This window comes from Anoplophora glabripennis, unplaced genomic scaffold (genome assembly GCF_000390285.2).
Source record: "Anoplophora glabripennis isolate ALB-LARVAE unplaced genomic scaffold, Agla_2.0 scaffold285, whole genome shotgun sequence".
NCBI classification, from domain to species: domain Eukaryota; kingdom Metazoa; phylum Arthropoda; class Insecta; order Coleoptera; family Cerambycidae; genus Anoplophora; species Anoplophora glabripennis.
The window spans coordinates 249,149-270,441 of NW_019416394.1; the positions used below are offsets into that span (position 1 = coordinate 249,149).

The 21,293-nt window shown below is 33.0% G+C and overlaps 1 protein-coding gene across 1 annotated transcript in view; it reads right to left on the minus strand.

Moving 5' to 3' along the window:
* The window catches only part of LOC108908049 (rho-related BTB domain-containing protein 1), a 51,360-nt gene extending 30,997 nt beyond the window's left edge, over nucleotides 1-20,363 (minus strand). The window contains exons 1-2 of the mRNA XM_018711957.1: nucleotides 20,223-20,363; nucleotides 13,258-13,446 (exon numbers count right to left, since the gene is read on the minus strand). Of these exons, the coding sequence (XP_018567473.1) occupies nucleotides 13,258-13,446; nucleotides 20,223-20,351 (318 nt within the window). The 5' untranslated portion in view covers nucleotides 20,352-20,363. The remainder of the gene's footprint in view (nucleotides 1-13,257; nucleotides 13,447-20,222) is intronic.
* Between the last annotated feature and the right edge of the window lie 930 nt (nucleotides 20,364-21,293).

A 21,293-nucleotide genomic window follows, 5' to 3' on the forward strand; every position in this document is an offset into this window, starting at 1 on the left:
ATTTTTTTTTTTTTTCGTTTTGACATATACTCTGATGAAATAATAAAATTTGTAAACACAGTTCAAAAACGCTCAAAAATGCAAAAAGTAAAAATGACGCAGCAATGAATTTTTCAGAAATTGTTGATAATTTGTTTAAATTAAAAAAAAAATAAAAACTGACTACACCATTCGATTGTACGGAAAAAATACAAAAAAAACTGTCTCACTGTTTGACCCAAAACTATTTTTGTACAGTATTGCTATAAACATAAGTCGAATAGTGAATAAATAAAATAAATAATATTTTTTTCCGTAGGATCGATTAGTGTACTTATTTTTTTTTAAAGTTTGATGAATTCATAGATATACAGTGTGTCCAAAATAAGGATGGGATACCATTAGGATCTAGCAAACGGTAAGAGATACGGGGTGTCTCAGATTAGAAAAAAGTTGTGTTTTTTTATACCTAACAATATGCTGTTTAGAAAGTTTTAAAATTCCAGAAAAACCCGAAATTGTTTAATTTTTTCTGGCTTTATTTGAAAACGAATTTTAAAATAAATTACATATTTACAATGCCACCTTTTTCGCTCTATACAATGGCGCAACATTTTTACAATCCGACGTTTCGTCTTCGAGGAGCCATCATCGGGTTAATTTTTTAAATACGTCGCTGCAATTTTTATGACAAAATCTAAAGTCATTTTTAATTCTGAATTAGAGGATATTACTATTGTAATAGGAAAAAGTGGCAATGTAAATATGAAATTTCTTTAAAATTCGTTTTCAAATAAAGCCAGCAAAAAAATATAAAACGATTTTTCAAAATTTCGGGTTTTCAGATTTCGCGTCAACAGTAGACCTTGTAGTTAATACTTTGTATTACTGAAATCTCAAATCATTCAGAGATAATTTATCATTTGTGCATTTGTAATTCGACTTAGATGTTTATAGCAATACTGTACAAATAAAGTCAAACAATGAGACACAGTTTTTTTTACTTTTTTCCGTAGAATTTAATGGTGTAATCAGTTTTTGAATGCTTTTTAATTTAAACAAATTATCAACAATAACTGAAAAATTCATTGTTGCAAGTCATTTTTTATTTTTTTGAATTTCAGAGCATGTTTTTGAACTGTTATTACAGATTTTTTTATTTCACCAAAAAGTATGTCAAAACGAAAAAAAATAATTACCGGCAGAACTCTGTACGATATTTTTAAGTAGAATTTTTCTTTGAAAAAAAGTGTTTCAGGTCGAAAAAAATGAATATCTCAGAAACATCTTGATTTTTTTATGTAAAAAAAATTGGGGTTATTTAAGACAGAGAAAGGTATGCTTTCACCAAGTTTCGTCAAAATTAAATTATTTTTACGGAAATGAAAAATAAAAAACCAAAAATCTGAAAAAAAAACTGTTTTTCGCATTTTCCTCGGAAATTTTGAGGTTATGTTAAAAAGTGACCTTACTTTTTTGTTTGACGTCAATTTTCGCCAGAAATCCCAATGATACAATTTTTCATAACATTTCAACCCCCCAAATCAACCCTCCGCCGCCCCTGCTCCCGCATTTATTTTTTTTAGGTTTATTATAAGCTCTTTTAACATTTCCACTTATAAAAGTATGGGTAACAATTTTTTTTTTCTCCAAGTGTAATTTGGTTGGACTATATGTCTCATGTAGATATGCACCAAAATGGGAGCTTACTCATTTTTTTAAATATTAGTAGTTTCATAGACATCTTCAACAAATTAGTAAAGGTAAATTTTCACATATTTATGCCTCATGTACTTCTATATCAACGACTGTGGCTATGCACACTATTGCATAGAAACTTTATCAGAACTACTGTATCCAGCTATACTGTAGCCATGTTACAACAATAGCTATAATAACATTCCATTCATTTTGATCCATTTTGCAAACTACAATCACTAGCAGAAAGTCTGATTAGACAAGGTCTATGTACTCATTTTTCTGGTACAGAATTTTTTTTGTGGGGCTTTGATATCATAGCATAACGAGGTAAAAACGTGTAGATAATACTTTCTCTCGTTATTTACTAAAACATGGTGTTTAGCATAAGAACCGACGCAAAGCAGGTACATTATTGATAAAATAAGTCGTACTAGGCAGTAAAATGTTTGTAATTAAAACGACTGGTTTGTGCTCGTATTTAATTTAGGGTTTTTAAAAATAGTTTTGATTATTATTTTTACATTTTCCAGAATAAAGTATCTTTTATAGATACTTATGTCTTTCAATAAAAAATCTACGTCAAAAGATGTTACAGGAGCTTATCGATAATATTGTTCAACGGAGACACTATCGCTTTTCAACAATATTGATATTTCGCGTAGTCCCTGTGCGTTTTATAATAACTTTCTTGTACATATATTGAAAATATGTTACGACAAATGGTACACGTTACGGAAATACGAAATATCATCCTCACTCAGTTTCAGGCGATTTAAATATTTTACGTACATATGTATGTACATACTAATACCAATAGTCGTAGGGAATATTTATTACATCGATTGTTTCTCTTTTCCCTTTTTCCATGTGGTATATGATATCTTCACATTAATATGCAGACACGTTATAAACATTTCTTTCCCCGCCTATGGTTTGTGACATCAAGATGAATCATGTGTACCGCTGTCCCTGTCTTAGTGACCATATACCATACACCAACATTTTATTTGAAGATTAGAACTGTGTCTCGAATAAGAAGAATTTACTGTATCCTTTTTTTGCATTTGACGGTGTTAACATTCACCCGTTTTATTTTTACCATATTCAAATAAATCACACTGCTTGATTTTTTCAAACCGCTTTACCGATACTGCTTATTCGTTTTATAAACTCAATGCACTATATTTTAAGAAGTCGCACTTGAAAGACGAGGCTTCCAGAAAAAGAACACTCAAGACTTTCATAAGAAACGCCATCATTAGCATTCTCTTCATACACGACGGTGGCCGAAACAAAAAATTCGCTTCTATACGGGGTTCCTAGCGGCAAAAACGGCGTGTCTGTCGTCTCGAAACTTACCTATTGCTTATGATTTATGAAAGAAAAAGCCAACTTAGGACGAACGGCCACAGCAGAAATTAATTGCTGCACTGAGCTAGGATAACGGCCATGTGGAAAGTTAGAGTAGTTTCCGAGACATTAATTCAATTTCTGTGCAGAAAGTTTGAGGTGAAGTACCCGAGGATTGGAAAACAGGAAGAGACAGACAGTGAGTATTATAGAGGCATTCGTGTATGGACTATTGTTTTAAGAATACATTAATTCAATATCGAAAAAAAAATTAAGATAAGTAGATAAAGTAGTAGATTAAAGATGAAGTAGAAGAACAACTTTCAAAATCAGATAGTGATTTCACAACAAAACAACTAAAAGGGTAGACCAGAACAAAAAACACAAAGGAAGGCATATCTGGTGCATTAGTTATTATTTTTTCATACATTGAAAAAATATTTGATAGAGTTTCATACACAGGAATTTGGGAAATACATATTATAAATTACATCGTGACTTAGAAATAAAACTGATTTAAAATTATATTACATACTTGTTTTAAATTATAAAACAATTTGAACTGAGTCACGGGTAGCCAAGCACTAACTACTTAAAAACTTTTCGTGAAAGTTTGTTGAGTTTTAGAATAACAATGTTGTATAAAATAAGTAATAATATTAATGCCAACTTAACAAAAAGTCGTAGAAAAACATCAATATTCGGAAGACCAGAAAAATAGCTCCTTCTAAAGAAAGTAACTGCTGAAACAAGGGGACAATAATTAAGGAGATAATTAAGTATGTATTTCCAATTACAAATAAAAATCATTATCTAATAGTCCACGGGCCCAGACCCTTTTTTTCTTTGATTAATAACAAGCTGAATTTTGAGGAACAGCTTCGTTTTGACGAGACGCCCAACTTTTCCCTTTACGAAAATTCTCGAAAACGGTAGCTAATAAAGCGCGGGGGTGTCAAACATGTCGATTTGGTGAATGATCAATATTTATTACTAATAAGTAGTTTTTTACTTAAATCGCATGATAATTGTATGAAAAACTCTAAAAAACTTTTGTCCTACACGTTCGATGGTTTTTCCGAAGCGTCTTCCACTCTTAACATGTTAAAATAATATGATCTTAGAAGTTATTAATAACCACCTAATTTTTTCACAGATGCTTGGTAATTGTTATTATAATTCAGTGACATTTTTGTCCTACACGTAAAATAGAAGGTTTTCCTAGTCCTACACTGGAAAAATGTCATTTTCACGGGTACAATTTTCTCATTAATAACTGTAGGACAAAGAAACCAAACGATATTTTAGGGAATTTTTAATAAAAAAAAAACATGTCCTACAAAAAAATGAGTACGTATTTCTAGTCCTACAAAAACTATATAAAATTATTTAAAATTGCGAATTTCGAAATCAGCATTATATCTTCTTGTTATTATACATGTCCAAACTTCGCCAAAATAATGCAATTTTTGCATTCCAAAGTAGAAAAATAGTTTACTAATCCCCCAGGGAGTTTGAGGGGGGGTGATAAACAAACTTTATCCTTATTAAGCGTGGCCGAACTAAACCAAAGCGTTTTTTCTCTATGTCATCGAAAAAAGTGTATATTTAACTTTCTATACACATGTGATCACTGATCAGTATATGATGCCACAAAGTAGAAAAATAGTTTAGTAACCCCCCAGGGAGTTTAGGGGGGGGGGTAGATATATATTAAGCAAACTGCCCTTATCGAGCCAGGTCGAGCTAAACCGATGAATTTTTTTATTATATTTTAAAATCATATCTAAATGTTTTTATACTATGTTGTATTATTTTTAATTTTTATTCTAGAAATTATAGAAAATTTTGAATAAAAGGTATTTTTGAGTATATTAAACACATGTATATTAAACAAAGAAATATACATTTTTATATCAAGTTTAAAGGAGTTACTTACTGAACCCGTNGAAAGTAATTGTTTACAATTCTGGTGGTTATTTAACTCCTAAGATCATATTATTTTAACATGTTAAGAGTGGGAGACGCTTCGGAAAAACCATCGAACGTGTAGGACAAAAGTTTTTTAGAGTTTTTCATACTATTATCATGCGATTTAAGTAAAAAACTACTTGTTAGTAATAAATATTGATCATTCACCAAATCGACATGTTCGACACCCCTGCGCTTTATTAGCTACCGTTTTCGAGAATTTTCGTAGAGGGAAAAGTTGGGCGTCTCGTTAAAACGAAGCTGTTCCCCAAAATTCAGCTTGTTATTAATCAAAGAAAAAAAGGGTCTGGGCCCGTGGACTATAATTATTTCTCTAAAACTTATTACCTATTTATGCAGGGTATTACCTAACGAATGTTACATATTTTAAGGGTATTCTTAACTTCTTTGTTTATTTCCTGTTTTCTCATTCTTCATGAAGTATGCAATGATTATGTTCCTGTTAGGTTAAATCATGCAAGGCATTCATTTTAGTACAACTCTTTGTGAATATTTTTCTGTAACTTTTTTGTACGTTTGAATTTTTACACGCAACTATCAGAAACAGGTAGAGAATTTTATTCTACACAAAAAATGTATACCTATCAAAAGTCGAAATTATGCTTGGTTATGAAGATATTACCGAAAATATTTATTAACACATACCCCATATTTTTTGGAAATAACTACCTACCTACGTATCCACAATATACGTAATTAATAACATAATAAACTGAAAAGTAATAAAAAGTCTACTAATTTATAATAAACGTTCTACGTGTCTCACATTGTCTTCGATACATTTCCTTAAACGTTTGATGAAACTATTGAGAATAGGAAACGAATGATACGTTCGTCTAACTTGTCGTACGGCGTCTTATATTCTATCCCGAAGTTCTCCTCCCGTATTAGGTGTTATAGAATTGTAAACAATTACTTTCAAATGACCCAAAAGATAAAAGTCTAACGGATTAAAATCCGGACAGCGAGAAGGCCAAAGAACCACATTTGTCGTCTAGTATTAATGGGTCTTCGAGAGCCCCAGGAAATTCTTGCCGAAGGAATTTCAAATAATTTTGGACTTGCAGGTAGAGCTATATGCCCCAAAATAAAATTTCCTATAAATCCCACACCAGACGTTAACTGAAAATTCGTATTGGAAGTGATTCTTTTATTGCGTGTGGATTTTCTTCGCTCCACACGTGAGTTTGTCCAATTAAAAACAGTTCTACGGGTAAAAATAGCTTCATCTGTAAAGGCAATTCCCTCGAGAAAAGTGTGATCCCTGTTATGTAACTGGAGAAATCGTTCGCAAAATGTTAATCTCAGCGGGTGGTCTGGTTCAAGCAAATTTTGTACAGGGTGAAAATGGAAACACTGTAACTGTTGCGTGTGGAGTATCGTTGAAACGGTTTTGCGACGGCCAATTCCTGTGACTGCTGACAAACGACGTATACTAATTTCGGGATTTTCTTCTCTACTCTTTCTAGAATTTGTTATTCGTCTTGTACCCTTCTTTGAACGTACCTTCGTACCCATTTCGTGAATTAGACTGAAAGTTTCCAGTTTCTCCTAATATGGTGAATAAAGAAGCAAACAATGTATGAGAANTCGATTTGGTGAATGATCAATATTTATTACTAATAAGTAGTTTTTTACTTAAATCGCATGATAATTGTATGAAAAACTCTAAAAAACTTTTGTCCTATACGTTCGATGGTTTTTCCGAAGCGTCTTCCACTCTTAACATGTTAAAATAATATGATCTTAGGAGTTAAATAACTACCAGAATTGTAAACAATTACTTTCAACTGACCCAAAAGGTAAAAGTCTAACGAATTAAAATCCGGACAGCGAGAAGGCCAAAGAACCACATTTGTCGTCTAGTATTAATGGGTCTTCAAGAGCCCCAGGAAATTCTTGCCGAAGGAATTTCAAATAATTTTGGACTTGCAGGTAGAGCTATAGGCCCCAAAATAAAATTTCCTATAAATCCCACACCAGACGTTAACTGAAAATTCGTATTCGAGGTGACTCTTTTATTGCGTGTGGATTTTCTTCGCTCCACACGTGAGTTTATCCAATTAAAAACAGTTCTATGGGTAAAAATAGCTTCATCTGTAAAGGCAATTCCCTCGAGAAAAGTGTGATCCCTGTTATGTAACTGGAGAAATCGTTCGCAAAATGTTAATCTCAGCGGGTGGTCTGGTTCAAGCAAATTTTGTACAGGGTGAAAATGGAAACACTGTAACTGTTGCGTGTGGAGTATCGTTGAAACGGTTTTGCGACGGCCAATTCCTGTGACTGCTGACAAACGACGTATACTAATTTCGGGATTTTCTTCTCTACTCTTTCTAGAATTTGTTATTCGTCTTGTACCCTTCTTTGAACGTACCTTCGTACCCATTTCGTGAATTAGACTGAAAGTTTCCAGTTTCTCCTAATATGGTGAATAAAGAAGCAAACAATGTATGAGAAGGTTGTCTGCGATTCGGATAAAGTTCTTCATAAGTTCTCTTAGCAGCGCGTTCATTAAAATGTTCCTGTACCACTATCATGTATCTCATTTCATAATTCGTAAATTCATTGTGACGAGACATTTTCAGAAACAAACCTTCGCAAAATACAAACTTGACAGTGACTTATCGAAGTTATCATGTTGTTATGGATACGTAGTTATTTTCAAAAAATATGGGGTATGTGTTAATAAATATTTATTTTTCTGTAACAACTTCATAACCGAGCATAATTTCTGATAGTTGCGTGTAAAATTTTACAAAAAAATTACAGAATAATATTCATAAAGGGGTGTAGTAAAATGAACGCCCTGTATGATTTAACTAATAGCAACCTAATCACCGCATACTTCATGAAGAGAAACTAGGCAACAGCAAATTTTGTTCAAATCAGTTCTGGGTTCTGAGATAGGGAGAAAACAAGAAATAAAAAACAAACTTTAACACCCTGTAATTTTGTTTTGCGACGTTTTTTGTTTAAGCAAGTTTGGTTAAATCGACATCATTTGGGTACTAGATTATACCCTTGAAGTATGTAGCGTATTCGTTAGGTTAGTAATCGTTGTGTCGTCAACAAACATTGTTACATGACCATGCTCAATGTATGATGGCAAATCATTGACATAGAGCATGAACAGTAATGGACCTAGTACGGAACCCTGAGGTACTCCAAGTGCAACCGCTATATATCCGATTTTTCCTCGTTTATATTGACTACCAGAGACCTATTTTCCATGTATGAAGTCAGCCATGCAAGCATGCTACCTCTTATACCCAGACTGTATAATTTCTGGATCAAGATCTCTTTATCGACAGTGTCAAACGCCCTGGAGAGATCAAACAAAAGTGAAACCACATACTTACCAGCATCCAAGCACTGATACACATATTTGAGAAGGTGACAAGATGCCGTCTCAANACCCTGTAATTTTGTTTTGCGACGTTTTTTGTTTAAGCAAGTTTGGTTAAATCGACATCATTTGGGTACTAGATTATACCCTTGAAGTATGTAGCATTCGTTAGGTTAGTAATCGTTGTGTCGTCAGCAAACATTGTTACATGACCATGCTCAATGTATGATGGCAAATCATTGACATAGCGCATGAACAGTAATGGACCTAGTACGGAACCCTGAGATACTCCAAGTGCAACCGCTATATATCCGATTTTTCCTCGTTTATATTGACTACCAGAGACCTATTTTCCATGTGTGAAGTCAGCCATGCAAGCATGCTACCTCTTATACCCAAACTGTATAATTTCTGGCTCAAGATCTCTTTATCGACAGTGTCAAACGCCCTGGAGAGATCAAACAAAAGTGAAACCACATACTTACCAGCATCCAAGCACTGATACACATATTTGAGAAGGTGACAAGATGCCGTCTCAACCGAATTATAAGACCTAAATCCATGCTGGGATGCAGTCAACAGATTATTTTTTTCAACACAGTTGGTTATTCTGTTATATACTACTTTCTCATGTATTTTAGACAAAACATTCAGCAAAGAAATTTGTCGGTAATTCTCCATTTCTTTAGGATCACCTTTCTTTAATAGGGGTATAACAGTTGCCAATTTAAAACAGTCAGGAAATATTCCGGTTTTATTGATTTATTTATGAGATAAACAAAAGGCTGTAGAATATTGTTCTCTATATTTTTAAATAATTTAGCTGTTAAACCGTCATAACCGCTTGAATTTTTATTTTTAAGTTGTGAAATAATGTAATGACATGCACCTCCTCCACTGCAACGTCATCAAAAACCATTGAGTTTACAAGGTTATCATTTAATGTACAGGGTAAAGAAAGATTTGACCCAAAATGGTCTCTAATTTTATTTTGTGCTACAGTAGAAAAATGGCATCCTAATTCCCTGGCAACTTTATTACAGTCACTTATGATGGTATCATTAATCTTGAGAATGATTTGATCCCTATTATTCTTTTTATTCCTATCTAAAATTTTATTGACAATGCTCCAAGTTTCTTTAGGTAATACTCTGTGTTTTAGGACTCTACTATCAACAGAACAAAATGTTTTTAAATCTGGAAGAATTCACTTCCTTATTTCGATATGCCTCATTTAATAAAATGTACTTCTCCTATAAAAAATTTATTTAAATTTTTATATATAGAGAGAGAAAATGTCACATAAGCATAGGTTATTACATTGCTTTGGAAAAAAGTTGGGGCTGTAAAGTGTTCCAGTTCGGCCCATGGGAATGAAGTCTTACGAGATCTCAGGAGGGCAAGCAAGACGAGTAAACCTGATTATCAACCAACCTTGACATGAAATGCATAAATATGTTACTTCCTTACGAGATAGGTAAAATTAAGTAACTCTCGACTTTTCCTTGTTCCGAGTTTATAATTAATTATAATGATGATGTTCATTAAAACAAATAACATCGTAGTTGGAACAAGAATACGAAAATATCGTGAAATATCATGATACAAATGTCTCTATCATGATGAAATATTAATGTTTGAAGAATCTTAAATTCTAAATAGAAATTGTCAAAATTGATAGTTTATTACACATGATGTTAAAACTGATATTTTTAAAATAATACTAAATAGCCTGATACCGAAATGACATTGTTTCCGTAGTGTACATCTACATATATCTATTACAAGGTATTGTTAATACCGAATTGAATTACAAACATTTAAGTTATAACTGTAAGGGTGATTTTCTATAAGGTCCACCCGCCTTGACTTGTTTATTTGGGGCAGTAAAATTTTGTAAAAAGTTTGTAAGATTTTTTCTGTACTTTCAGCACAGGTAATTGAAAATTGATAAAACACATTAGTATACACTATACAGAGTAGATAAAGCATATTTTTTTAAAAGGACACACCATATCTGAATTAACTTATTGACCCTTCGTTTAATTCTAAGCATTTTTCTCAAAGTCATATACTCAAAGTCAACGGTTTTTGAAATTTGTAAATAATGTTCTGTCCTGAAGATAAGCGGCTATAAAATTTAATAATAGACATCCTGATAGGTCTGCGGTAAGCATCAGCACCTTACAACGCGTTAATAACGTTTTTAACGAAATATCCTGTATAACTGCTATTTTTTGTATTATTTTTGGCATTTTTTACTTTCTCTTCTATGTGTGGTTACCTACAGTTCATATCGTAGATCCTGTAACCATTGATCTTTTTACATTTAATACTTTCCATTCTAGAAACAGGTAAATATTTTTTTCTCAATAATATCTGCTGTCCTCGTTTTTTAAAAGGAGAGTAATAAAAATGCTGGGCACATATATATTTTTATTCGGTCTAGAAGGGTGCTGTTGTAGCGAGGGTTTTTCGCAACCATCTATCAAAGTAAATCTCCGCCATATATCCTCAAATTCCGCCAGGTGAGACTTTTATTTCAAGTTATTTTTATAGGAGTCGCCAAAGGCTAATCTGTTGCTCGCTTTGACGGCTCCGAATCATTTAAGACAAGAAATATATTTTATCTCTATTAAATTAATTAAACTAGTCAGTTTTAATTACCAATTCATGACAGTTCAAGCATATCTAGCTAAAGGTTGAAAGAATCACAATCACAATATTGAAATATTTATAGAATAGATTTACAGATACGAGGTCTGTTCAGAAAATAACCGAACTTTATTTTTTTTAATCTTATTATTAATTTTATACATTATTGGTCCTTCAAAGTACTCCCCACCCTATTCACATACTTTTCCCAGCGATGTTTCCATTTCGTGAGTCAATCCTGGATAGCTTTGTTTGAAATGACCTTTATGTCTGTGACGAATTTGCTTTGATGTCATTAATTTCGGAAATAAGAAAAATTCACAAGGAGCATAAGGATGGTGAGGGAGGACAGTAATCTGATTTTTGGTACAAAACTGACAAATTGACAAAGTTGAGTGTGCGAGCACATCGCCATGGTGCAAGAACCATGATGATCTCGCCGCAACTCTGGTCTCTTTTTACGGATTTTTTTTTAACCTTTGGAAAACTCCTTGATACTACTTACGGTTCACTGTTTCACCTTGAGGCAAGAATTCAAAATGCACAATTCCATTAAAATCGAAAAAAAACAGTAAGCATCACTTTGACATTGGATCGAGACTGGCGTGCTTTCTGTGTGGAGATCTTTTGACAATCTATTGTGATGATTGAACTTTTGTCTCAATGTCGTACCCAGCTTTCGTCTCCCGTTGTGATCATTTGAATTAATGTTTCATAGTTACTGGATTGTTCAAGAGTTGCCGACAAATGTCCACATGATTTTCTTTATATTGTTCGGTCATCAAACGAGGAACAAATTTTACTGAAACTCAATGTATGTACAATTTTTCATTCAAGATTTCATGGCATAACCCAATTGAGATGCTAACCCCTTCTGTGATTCCTCTGACAGTCAATCGGAGAATTGAGAGTACCAGATCTTTGACTTTCTGAACGTGGTAGTCATTACCTAGTTGAAGTCGAAGACCTTTTTGGTCTGGGAATACCTTCAACTGACTGACGACCACTTTTAAATCGTGAAAACCATTCGTAACATTGCGTTTGACCCAGAGTATCATCTATGTAAGCTTGTTGTAAAATCATTAAACACGTTGCAACCAAATAATATCATGAAAACTAAATAAAATATTAACAATCCAAGAACATATGGTTACAGAGAAGGTTGTGCTCAGCGCAATGCTGCCAACCGCATATCACTATGTATCTCCATTAGCGCGTTATTTTCTGAACAGACCTCGTATATTGAAATAGTAAGGCCATGATTTGTTCAGGTTGGCGACTGTTTTGTTTCACCATCTTCTGTGAAATTGATTTCCAAAAAAAAAACCTCGAACAAATTACCTTGCATCATATTAATTTTTGATATGTATTTTGTTCTTTTCACTTTCCCGAAAGTTATATCAAAGTCAGAAACTCTCATCCAGTCCGTAGAAATGTTTTTTCAAAGTAGCCTACATCCTGATAGATAATCACGTCAAAGGAGAATCGCTTCCCAAAAGTCGTCCTCGAATTAGACTTTGATAGATAATCCCAAGAAAGGAGAATCGTTTCTCCCAGGTCATCTTGAAGATATAATTTTTTTTTCTCATTTATATTTAAAATTTAGACTTTCTTTATATCCTAAGACCTGCAAGTCCAATAATTTTATTGGAGAATAGTCCTTACAAAAAAATTGAGAAAAGTTACGAATAAATTAACGAAAATATGTCAACATAAAACCAGTAACTTCAAATCACCTTTCGAAGTACCAGATACGTAAAAGCCCCTTCAAAATAAAACAAAATACTTCAAAACAGCATTGGAATCCATAATAATAATTTCAGTATCACCATACATTAAATATGTATACCACGATGTAGCAAATTTTCTCGAATTGACATTAAAGAAGAAACATGGCGCCCAACGTGGGGCTATGTCGTAATACGAAAATGAAACCACGGCTAGCGTACCGCGATACTAACTACTGATACTGCTGGAAACAACTACTCCTTTGGTTACATGGATTTTGGAAATAATGTCCCCTCTTATGTTTCAGATAATTAGTTATTTTAGGCTAATTTGACGGCGTAATAAACTTAAATAAGTTCACGTCAACAATTTTTTGTTGTTTCTCATTCACTATTACAAACATTTATAATGAAGAGGGCGGAAAACAATTCCAGACTCAGTTTTACTATAATTTCAAATTGGTGTGGAATATTACGTTTTTAAAGGGTTATATTTTTATTACTCACCACATCTGAGCGTCCATAGGCGAACCTCCGGTCTTTTTCGTGGTCGCCGAAGGTGTCCCACAATCTTAGGCTGACGTTGACGCTGTCCACCACCTCCCAGGAGCGTTCCAGCACGTCCTTGTAGATGCGATACTGGTCGATAGCCCATACAGTCGGCACGTGGGTCGCCAGCAGTTGTGCCAGCGACACCTTGCAAAAATTAACAAGTTAAATGTATTGAATTTTTAAGACTCAATAATGACATCTAGTCAAAATAAAACAAGGATAACATTTTTTCCTAAAACGTTTCTTAACGAATTCCTTTAATCCCTAACACTGTTAGGTTGGAAGTCTATACCTTCAGTGAGTAATTGATGAAAAACTGTGCCTTACTCGATTCTTTGAAGTATCGTTTTATGAAAGAAATATTACTCAGGTTTTTTTTTGCTTGTATTAAGAGTTTTTTTTTATATCCTCTATAAAAAGATATGAACCGTATTTCACGAATAACTTCTTTGAATGACAGTTAACTCGATTTATAATGACAGATAACTCAATCACTTCTTAAATCAGCTTTGAAAAAGTAATTTCTGAGGCAGCCAAACTGGAATATCAAATTATTTTTTATCTAAAATATATAACTTTCGTTTCATTGACAGTCATTTTGAAGACCAAACGTTTAACAGAAAAATATGCTAAAGTAACAGCCTTAGTGGGTTTATTTTCAATTAAGAGTATGTGGAGTATGACAATGGTTTTTACTCTTTTAGATATTTAAAGTAATCGGTTACACTTTCTAGAAAGAGAAAATATGAATTATGAGTATTTTAATCTCAATGTTGGCATATTAAAGATACAAAATGAAATTATCCCACTAGATTGATAAAAAACATTAAATTAAATAGATCATAATTATGAGGAAAAAAGATTTTATTAATAAAAAAGTTGGCAAAGTTTTTAAAGGGTAGATATTGCCATCAAATATTAAAGACGATATCGGACAGATATCCACCGCGACTCATTTGGCATACTCGACTTATTTTAAGAAACTTCTGTATCACGCTTTCGCACACCTGTGGCTAAATTTCGTTGGTAACTCTCCTTTAATTCGGGAATGGTCACGTTCCTTTTACTACGCACAGTCTCAGCTACACGCTCTCCGTACTTGTAATGAATTTTCACAATCTTCACTCAATTATCCCTCGTATAGCAGTCCATTTTGTATATGTTTACTACAACATGTGACCCAGCGCAATGCTGCCAACTCTTCTGAATGAAAATGGCGCACAATTCACATCCTTTTGAGACACCCTTTTTTTATGAGGATGTACCCATAAAATAATAATGACTTAAAATGTATTTCCAATAAATAAATTTACTCAAGTTTATAAATGAGGACATAAGAAATTATAAAATGACACTTTCAAAAGTTCCATGGTCCCGGGTCATTAAGCTAGCAATTTACTTTCATAATGAGAAAACGGCTAATGAACTAATGATAAATAAATGAAAAATCAAATATAGGGAAGCGCGATAAAGCCCATAAATTATATGGCTCATTAATACTTCTGGACTCCAATTTTACCCATACCAGTAAAACTTATCAATGAATCGATATATTCCGCATATTTTCGAGGAGTTGGAACAGTATCTCATTATAGATATCAAAAGCTATATTATATGAAACGACAGTTTTTTATGGAAGACATAAAAGAAGCCATAACCCCTCTTTATTTTCTCCGAACTATAAAGTTAGCAACGGCGACGAATATTCTCAAATAATCTCACAATTCCATAAATACCCAGAAATTTCAGTATTTACTTAAAGTCTCCAAACATAGGAAGACTATCGATTTAATAAGTTCTCCGTACCATTAATATATGATGTTTAGTTTTTTATAGTAAGTATATTTGTTTACTTAAATGTAACCGGGTGACCCAAGAAAACCAGAAAAGGAAAAAAAGTACATATAATGAATCCCATTTTCATTCATCCCATCCCATTTGCATTCATGTCTCATATGAAAGTAATGCAGGATTTTCATTCCGAACAGTTGGTAGCATTGTTGTAGTAAATACGTTGCGGTTAGAAAAAATGGAACGCTATATGAGGGATGAGCGAGTAAACATTGTGAAAATTCATTACAAGTACAGAGAGTGTGTAGCTGAGACTGTGCGCAAATTAGTGGAGTTTTCATAGAAGCAACGCCCCGAATGAAACAACTTTGGAGAGGTTAGTTGCCAAATTTGAACAAACAGGTTCGGTTGCAGACAATAAAAAAAAATAGGCTGGCTTCGGACAGGCCATTCAGCCCAAAATATTGGTACGGTGAGTGACAATGTGGCGGAAATTCCCGTATAGTCCAGTCGGTATTTGTTTCGGGATAGATGTTTTATATAGTAACGCTAATTTTTGTTGGAAATAGTTCTAAAATATTATGTAAAATGATAATTGTGATATGCGCCCGCTGAAAACGTTGTGCATAATTGTTAGCTCAAGAAAATGTGAAAGAAAAATTTAAAAAGGCGCATTTTTCTCCTTTCTTTCATGTATAACTCGGAGAAGCTGAGAAAAAGTCGATTGAAGATTGAAGTTGAGTGAGCGGATTATGCTGCTCCGCTCGCATAGTCCCCCCACTCCACACTCTTTGACTTTCTGCTCGGTTCCTGTGAAATGTAACAATATTTTTTGCATCAGAACAGTTAAAATATATTTCCGATTTAAATAAATTTTCATAGTTATAAAGTCTTTGCTTCAAACAATCAAAATCACTTTTGATTGTTATTGTACAGCTATCTCGATGACAATGCATCGTATCCTCAAGATCAAAAATGGATTTTGTTCATCAATCTTTCCTCTATTTGATCCTATAATTACATTTGAAGAATATGTAAATACGGTAGCTCTAGCTTTAAATGTTATAAGTATTTTTTCGAAGAAAGTTTGAAAAAATTCTAATTGTTGCTAAAATGGATAAAATCGAAAATTTTTAAATGGAGATTGATAGTTGAGACTCCAAAGGGTACGTATAAAAATTGGGAGCTCAAATAATCATTTGTTTTACCGTGAGAGAGAATTGAAAAATAAGTATAATTCTGTATCTTCTTAATTAACAATTGAATTGTACGAAATTTACCCGGTCGATTTTGATGAAAAAATTTCTGCAAAATTACCATATTATGAAGTACCCAGAACCATACTTTTTATATGGCTACTCTAAAGTTAAGGTCCGAAATAAATTCATGAAGAAAACATCTTTTTTCAAGAATTTTTTTTAGGTCTATACTGTATTGCAGCAACAATAATGCACATAAAAATTTCGGACCACTTTTACTTTGAAAGAAGAAAGAAAAATGCGCCTTTTTAATTTTTTTTTACATTTTCTTGCGCTAACAATTATGCATAACTTTTTCAGCGCGCGCATATCGCAATTATCATTTTGCATAATATTTAGAACTATTTCCAACAAAAAAATAGCGTTACTATATGAAACATACATACAACCTACTTTTACAGATACCGATTGGACTAGTAATCTCAGTACGCTGTCGGTCACTGCAACTAAACCTTTCAAATTCTAGAAAAATGAAGTGAGGCAAAATATGTATCTATTTACTCAGTAATAACATAAAATAGGTACCAAATTAGAAACCAAGCCTCAAACAACTAAAACAAGGTATAATCGAAGAAATATTTTCCAATATCTCCGAAAATAGACGCCTTGCCAACTTTCATTCGATACGCTAACTCCTCAAGGGATATAGCCCATACAATAAAAATATGATGGACTTCAAACGCTTTGAAGAAATGAAATGAGCTTTGTTTTGGTTCCCATAAAATCTGGTTCCGAACCGTTCTAATCATGCGCAGTCTGAAATATGCGTTCGTGTTTACTTTGAACGGTTCAGAATTTCGCAGATGTTTGTTTTGGTTTTATTCGAATTTGATTCGGAACCAATCTGAATCATCCGAAGTAGTTCTAGCTCCCTAGCACGAATTGCTTAGAACTGTATTATTTGGCGCATGCGTAGTATTCCCATTNGTAAATAAAGGTTAGGTGTATTTACTTTGCTTTTGTTTTATATAATTAAACCATACATCCCCTCTACAAAGTTAGTAGCCAGCGCCTTCCGGTCAATTAAAAATAGATACACACAACGTAGGGATTCCTTATGACGATCACATATTTTTGGCCACAACTACGTTTACTTATTTTTTGTCGAACCTAGGGTTGTTATACTACACTCTATTTGTTCCTATAATTATATTTGAACAATATGTAAATACGGTAGCTCTAGCTTTAAATGTTATAAGTATTTTTTCGAAGAAATTTTGAAAAAATTCTAATTGTTGCTAAAATGGTGAAAATCGAAACTTTTTAAATGGGGATTGATAGTTGAGACTCCAAAGGGTACGTATAAAAATTGGGAGCTCAAATAATCATTGGTTTTACCGTGAGAGAGAATTGAAAAATAAGTATAATTCTGCATTTTCTTAATTAACAATTGAATTGTACGAAATGTACCCGGCCGATTTTGATGAAAAAATTTCTGCAAAATTACCATATTATGAAGTACCCAGAACCATACTTTTTATATGGCTACTCTAAAGTTAATGTCCGAAATAAATTCATGAAGAAAACATCTTTTTTTAAGATTTTTTTTAGGTCTATACTGTATTGCAGCAACAATAATGCACATAAAAATTTCGGACCACTTTTACTTTGAAAGAAGAAAGAAAAATGCGCCTTTTTAATTTTTTTTTACATTTTCTTGCGCTAACAATTATGCATAACTTTTTCAGCGCGCGCATATCGCAATTATCATTTTGCATAATATTTAGAACTATTTCCAACAAAAAAATAGCGTTACTATATGAAACATACATACAACCTACTTTTACAGATACCGATTGGACTAGTAATCTCAGTACGCTGTCGGTCACTGCAACTAAACCTTTCAAATTCTAGAAAAATGAAGTGAGGCAAAATATGTATCTATTTACTCAGTAATAACATAAAATAGGTACCAAATTAGAAACCAAGCCTCAAACAACTAAAACAAGGTATAATCGAAGAAATATTTTCCAATATCTCCGAAAATAGACGCCTTGCCAACTTTCATTCGATACGCTAACTCTTCAAGGGATATAGCCCATACAATAAAAATATGATGGATTTCAAACGCTTTGAAGAAATGAAATAAGAGCTTTGTTTTGGTTCCCATAAAATCCGGTTCCGAACCGTTCTAATCATGCGCAGTCTGAAATATGCGTTCGTGTTTACTTTGAACGGTTCAGAATTTCGCAGATGTTTGTTTTGGTTTTATTCGAATTTGATTCGGAACCAATCTGAATCATCCGAAGTAGTTCTAGCTCCCTAGCACGAATTGCTTAGAACTGTATTATTTGGCGCATGCGTAGTTATTCCCATTTTCCCAAGCTCCGTTTGTCATTGAAATTTTTTTAATTTCCTGCTTTTCGTTTAAGAAAAGTATCTTTTTATTGGGTTTTATGAGTATATTTTTGTAATGCGTTCTGGTTTTCAAATAACTCCTGATAGTTCCGAATCGTTCAGAATTTTGTCTATTGCGTTTATAATTCTGCGATGAATCTGAACTGTTCAGAAATAAAGAACCAAAACAAAGCTAAGATTGTGCCCAAAAAAGTATTTTCCAATAACCTCTGAAAATATGTACCTACATGCCAACTTGTCATTACATATATAAGACAATTTTTTCACTTCAGATGGCGCAGTAAAACACGGCAGTAACTATTATTATTTAGTTATTTGCGCCTTAAAAAATTTAAATATAGAGACTTCATAAATGATTACAAGCTACGTGACCGCCGGGGGTAGGCAACCAACATTGCAAGTTGGTACTGTCCATTAAAAATCTGTAAATATTAGTGTCATCAATGTTAATGATTCATTTACAATGAACAATGACAAACTGTTGTGTCTACGCTCGAGATAATGCGGTCACCGATTGGATGAATAAAATGTAGTGAAAAATGTCACCAATTATCAGCCGGTGAAACAGAATTTTGTGTTGTAATGTAACCTTAATCTTATTATTTGAATAACTTTTAGTAGAAAATAAAATTACTGTTCCAAACAAAATCAATTGGTCACGTGGTTTGTAATCATTTATGAAGGCTCTGAATATTAAAACAGTCAAAATCCCATTATTTTCTTGACTTTTTTCAAAAATAAATGTTTAATGTTAACTTATACCTTATTTTAAATATTATTAATGCAAATCGAACAAATTCAAAATATTTTCCTGAAAAGTCATATCAAATGAATTCACAAATGCTCTTTGATACCAAAAGTCGAAGACTGGAAAAAACCTCATAGACAAGATTGTTAAATTTATTTCTGTTAGTTTATCACCCTTCAAACAAAGTGAAAGGTGTCTATTTCGGAAATTATTATAAGGGACTAATTCACGCTAACTGTTAAAGAATTATTATTGAGTTTTATAACATATATCACTTTGGATTTAATTAACAAATTCACATATAGGTATATTCTACATAAGTCCATCAAATTTTTAAAACGTAGGTAACATCCCTTGAGAAAATTAGCATACCAAATGACAAATTGGCACGGCATGTATTTTCGGATATATTTTTGCGATTGTATTGTTCGTTTCATTTATTTGATGTTCCGTTGTGGTTTCTAATATAGTATTTTGTGTTACTATTGTGTAAATAGACGCATTTTTTGGACCAACTTAATTTTTTTACAGTTAAATACGTACTAGTAGAATATACCCATTTTAATATTATTTGTACCTTTTTAAAGGCATGTCTATGGACAATCGGGTATTTTCGGAAATTTCAAGTGCTATCATCGGGTTTTGTTTCCACACCGGTGTTTTAATACTGCATAATACAAAACAAGCTGTAGAAGCGACTCTTTGGTTTAGGTAAAAATACTAGTATCTCAATTAATGTACAGGTTGTTGTAATGTACCCGTACCTGTTTGTTGCAAGCGCGCGCGCATATCAGCCGTGTCTTGCCTACGGCCGTGTCACCCACCACCACACACTTAACCAACTCCTGGTGGGGTTGTTCATTATCCATCCCCCAAGACCACGACGCCGACATCCATCACACCGTGGACCCCTGCAACAGAGAGAATTATGTTAGAAGGTAACATCTCATAGGTTTGCGAAGTCAATATTGTTCTGTTACTCTAATTGTTATTGGTAGCATTCGAAGTAATCGAGGGTTTGTAGAGTAGTCGTTGTTATACAGGGTGTCCCGGTCCTTGATATAAAAAAGTCGAGTACAAATAGATGAGGTCAAAATAATATCAGTTATTCTTATTTTTTTTTTTCATACCGGCCTTCGTTAACAAGTTACGGGCCCTCAAAGGTGAAAATTAAAAAGCTATTTTTATTTACAGTCTCTAAACTATTTATTGCAGCATGATGAAAATTTAGTGATCGATAACACATGTGTACAGCTTGTTTTTGATGTTTCATTATGCTCAGAACGCCAGGGACGGACTATGCTCAATGATTAACAACCCATAATATTTGCATAGATGACGATCGCATCAAAAATAAGTTCCCTGAAAAATTTGCCAACGATAATATCCTCTTGGTACAACTCGGTAAAATTAACAGTTTAGGAAATATTTTGTGATTTTATGAGCCACCTACGACTGCATTTTTTAATAACATTTGATAAAATACGGTTCGTCTCTGCCCCTTATAAGATTTGCCCATTGTACAATTTTTATTTCTGTAGTTGAGCATTCGCTTTTTTTATAATTTATTGTTTGTTAGTTAGTAGTATGTGGTGTGAATAAAGCCATTATAAAAATATTTTAAAAGAATATTTTGTCTCAGTGTAATTTAAATAAAATAATAGATTTTCCTGTTACATCATGCATTGCATATTGAAGTCGATATATCTCGAAAACAAGGAAAATAGGTGTAGTGAAAAACTTTATATTACAAAAATTATTCAAAATTTAATGATTTTTCAGATGGACGTTCCAGGGACCAAAGCAATTTTTAGTATCGCCACGTCATTTATACA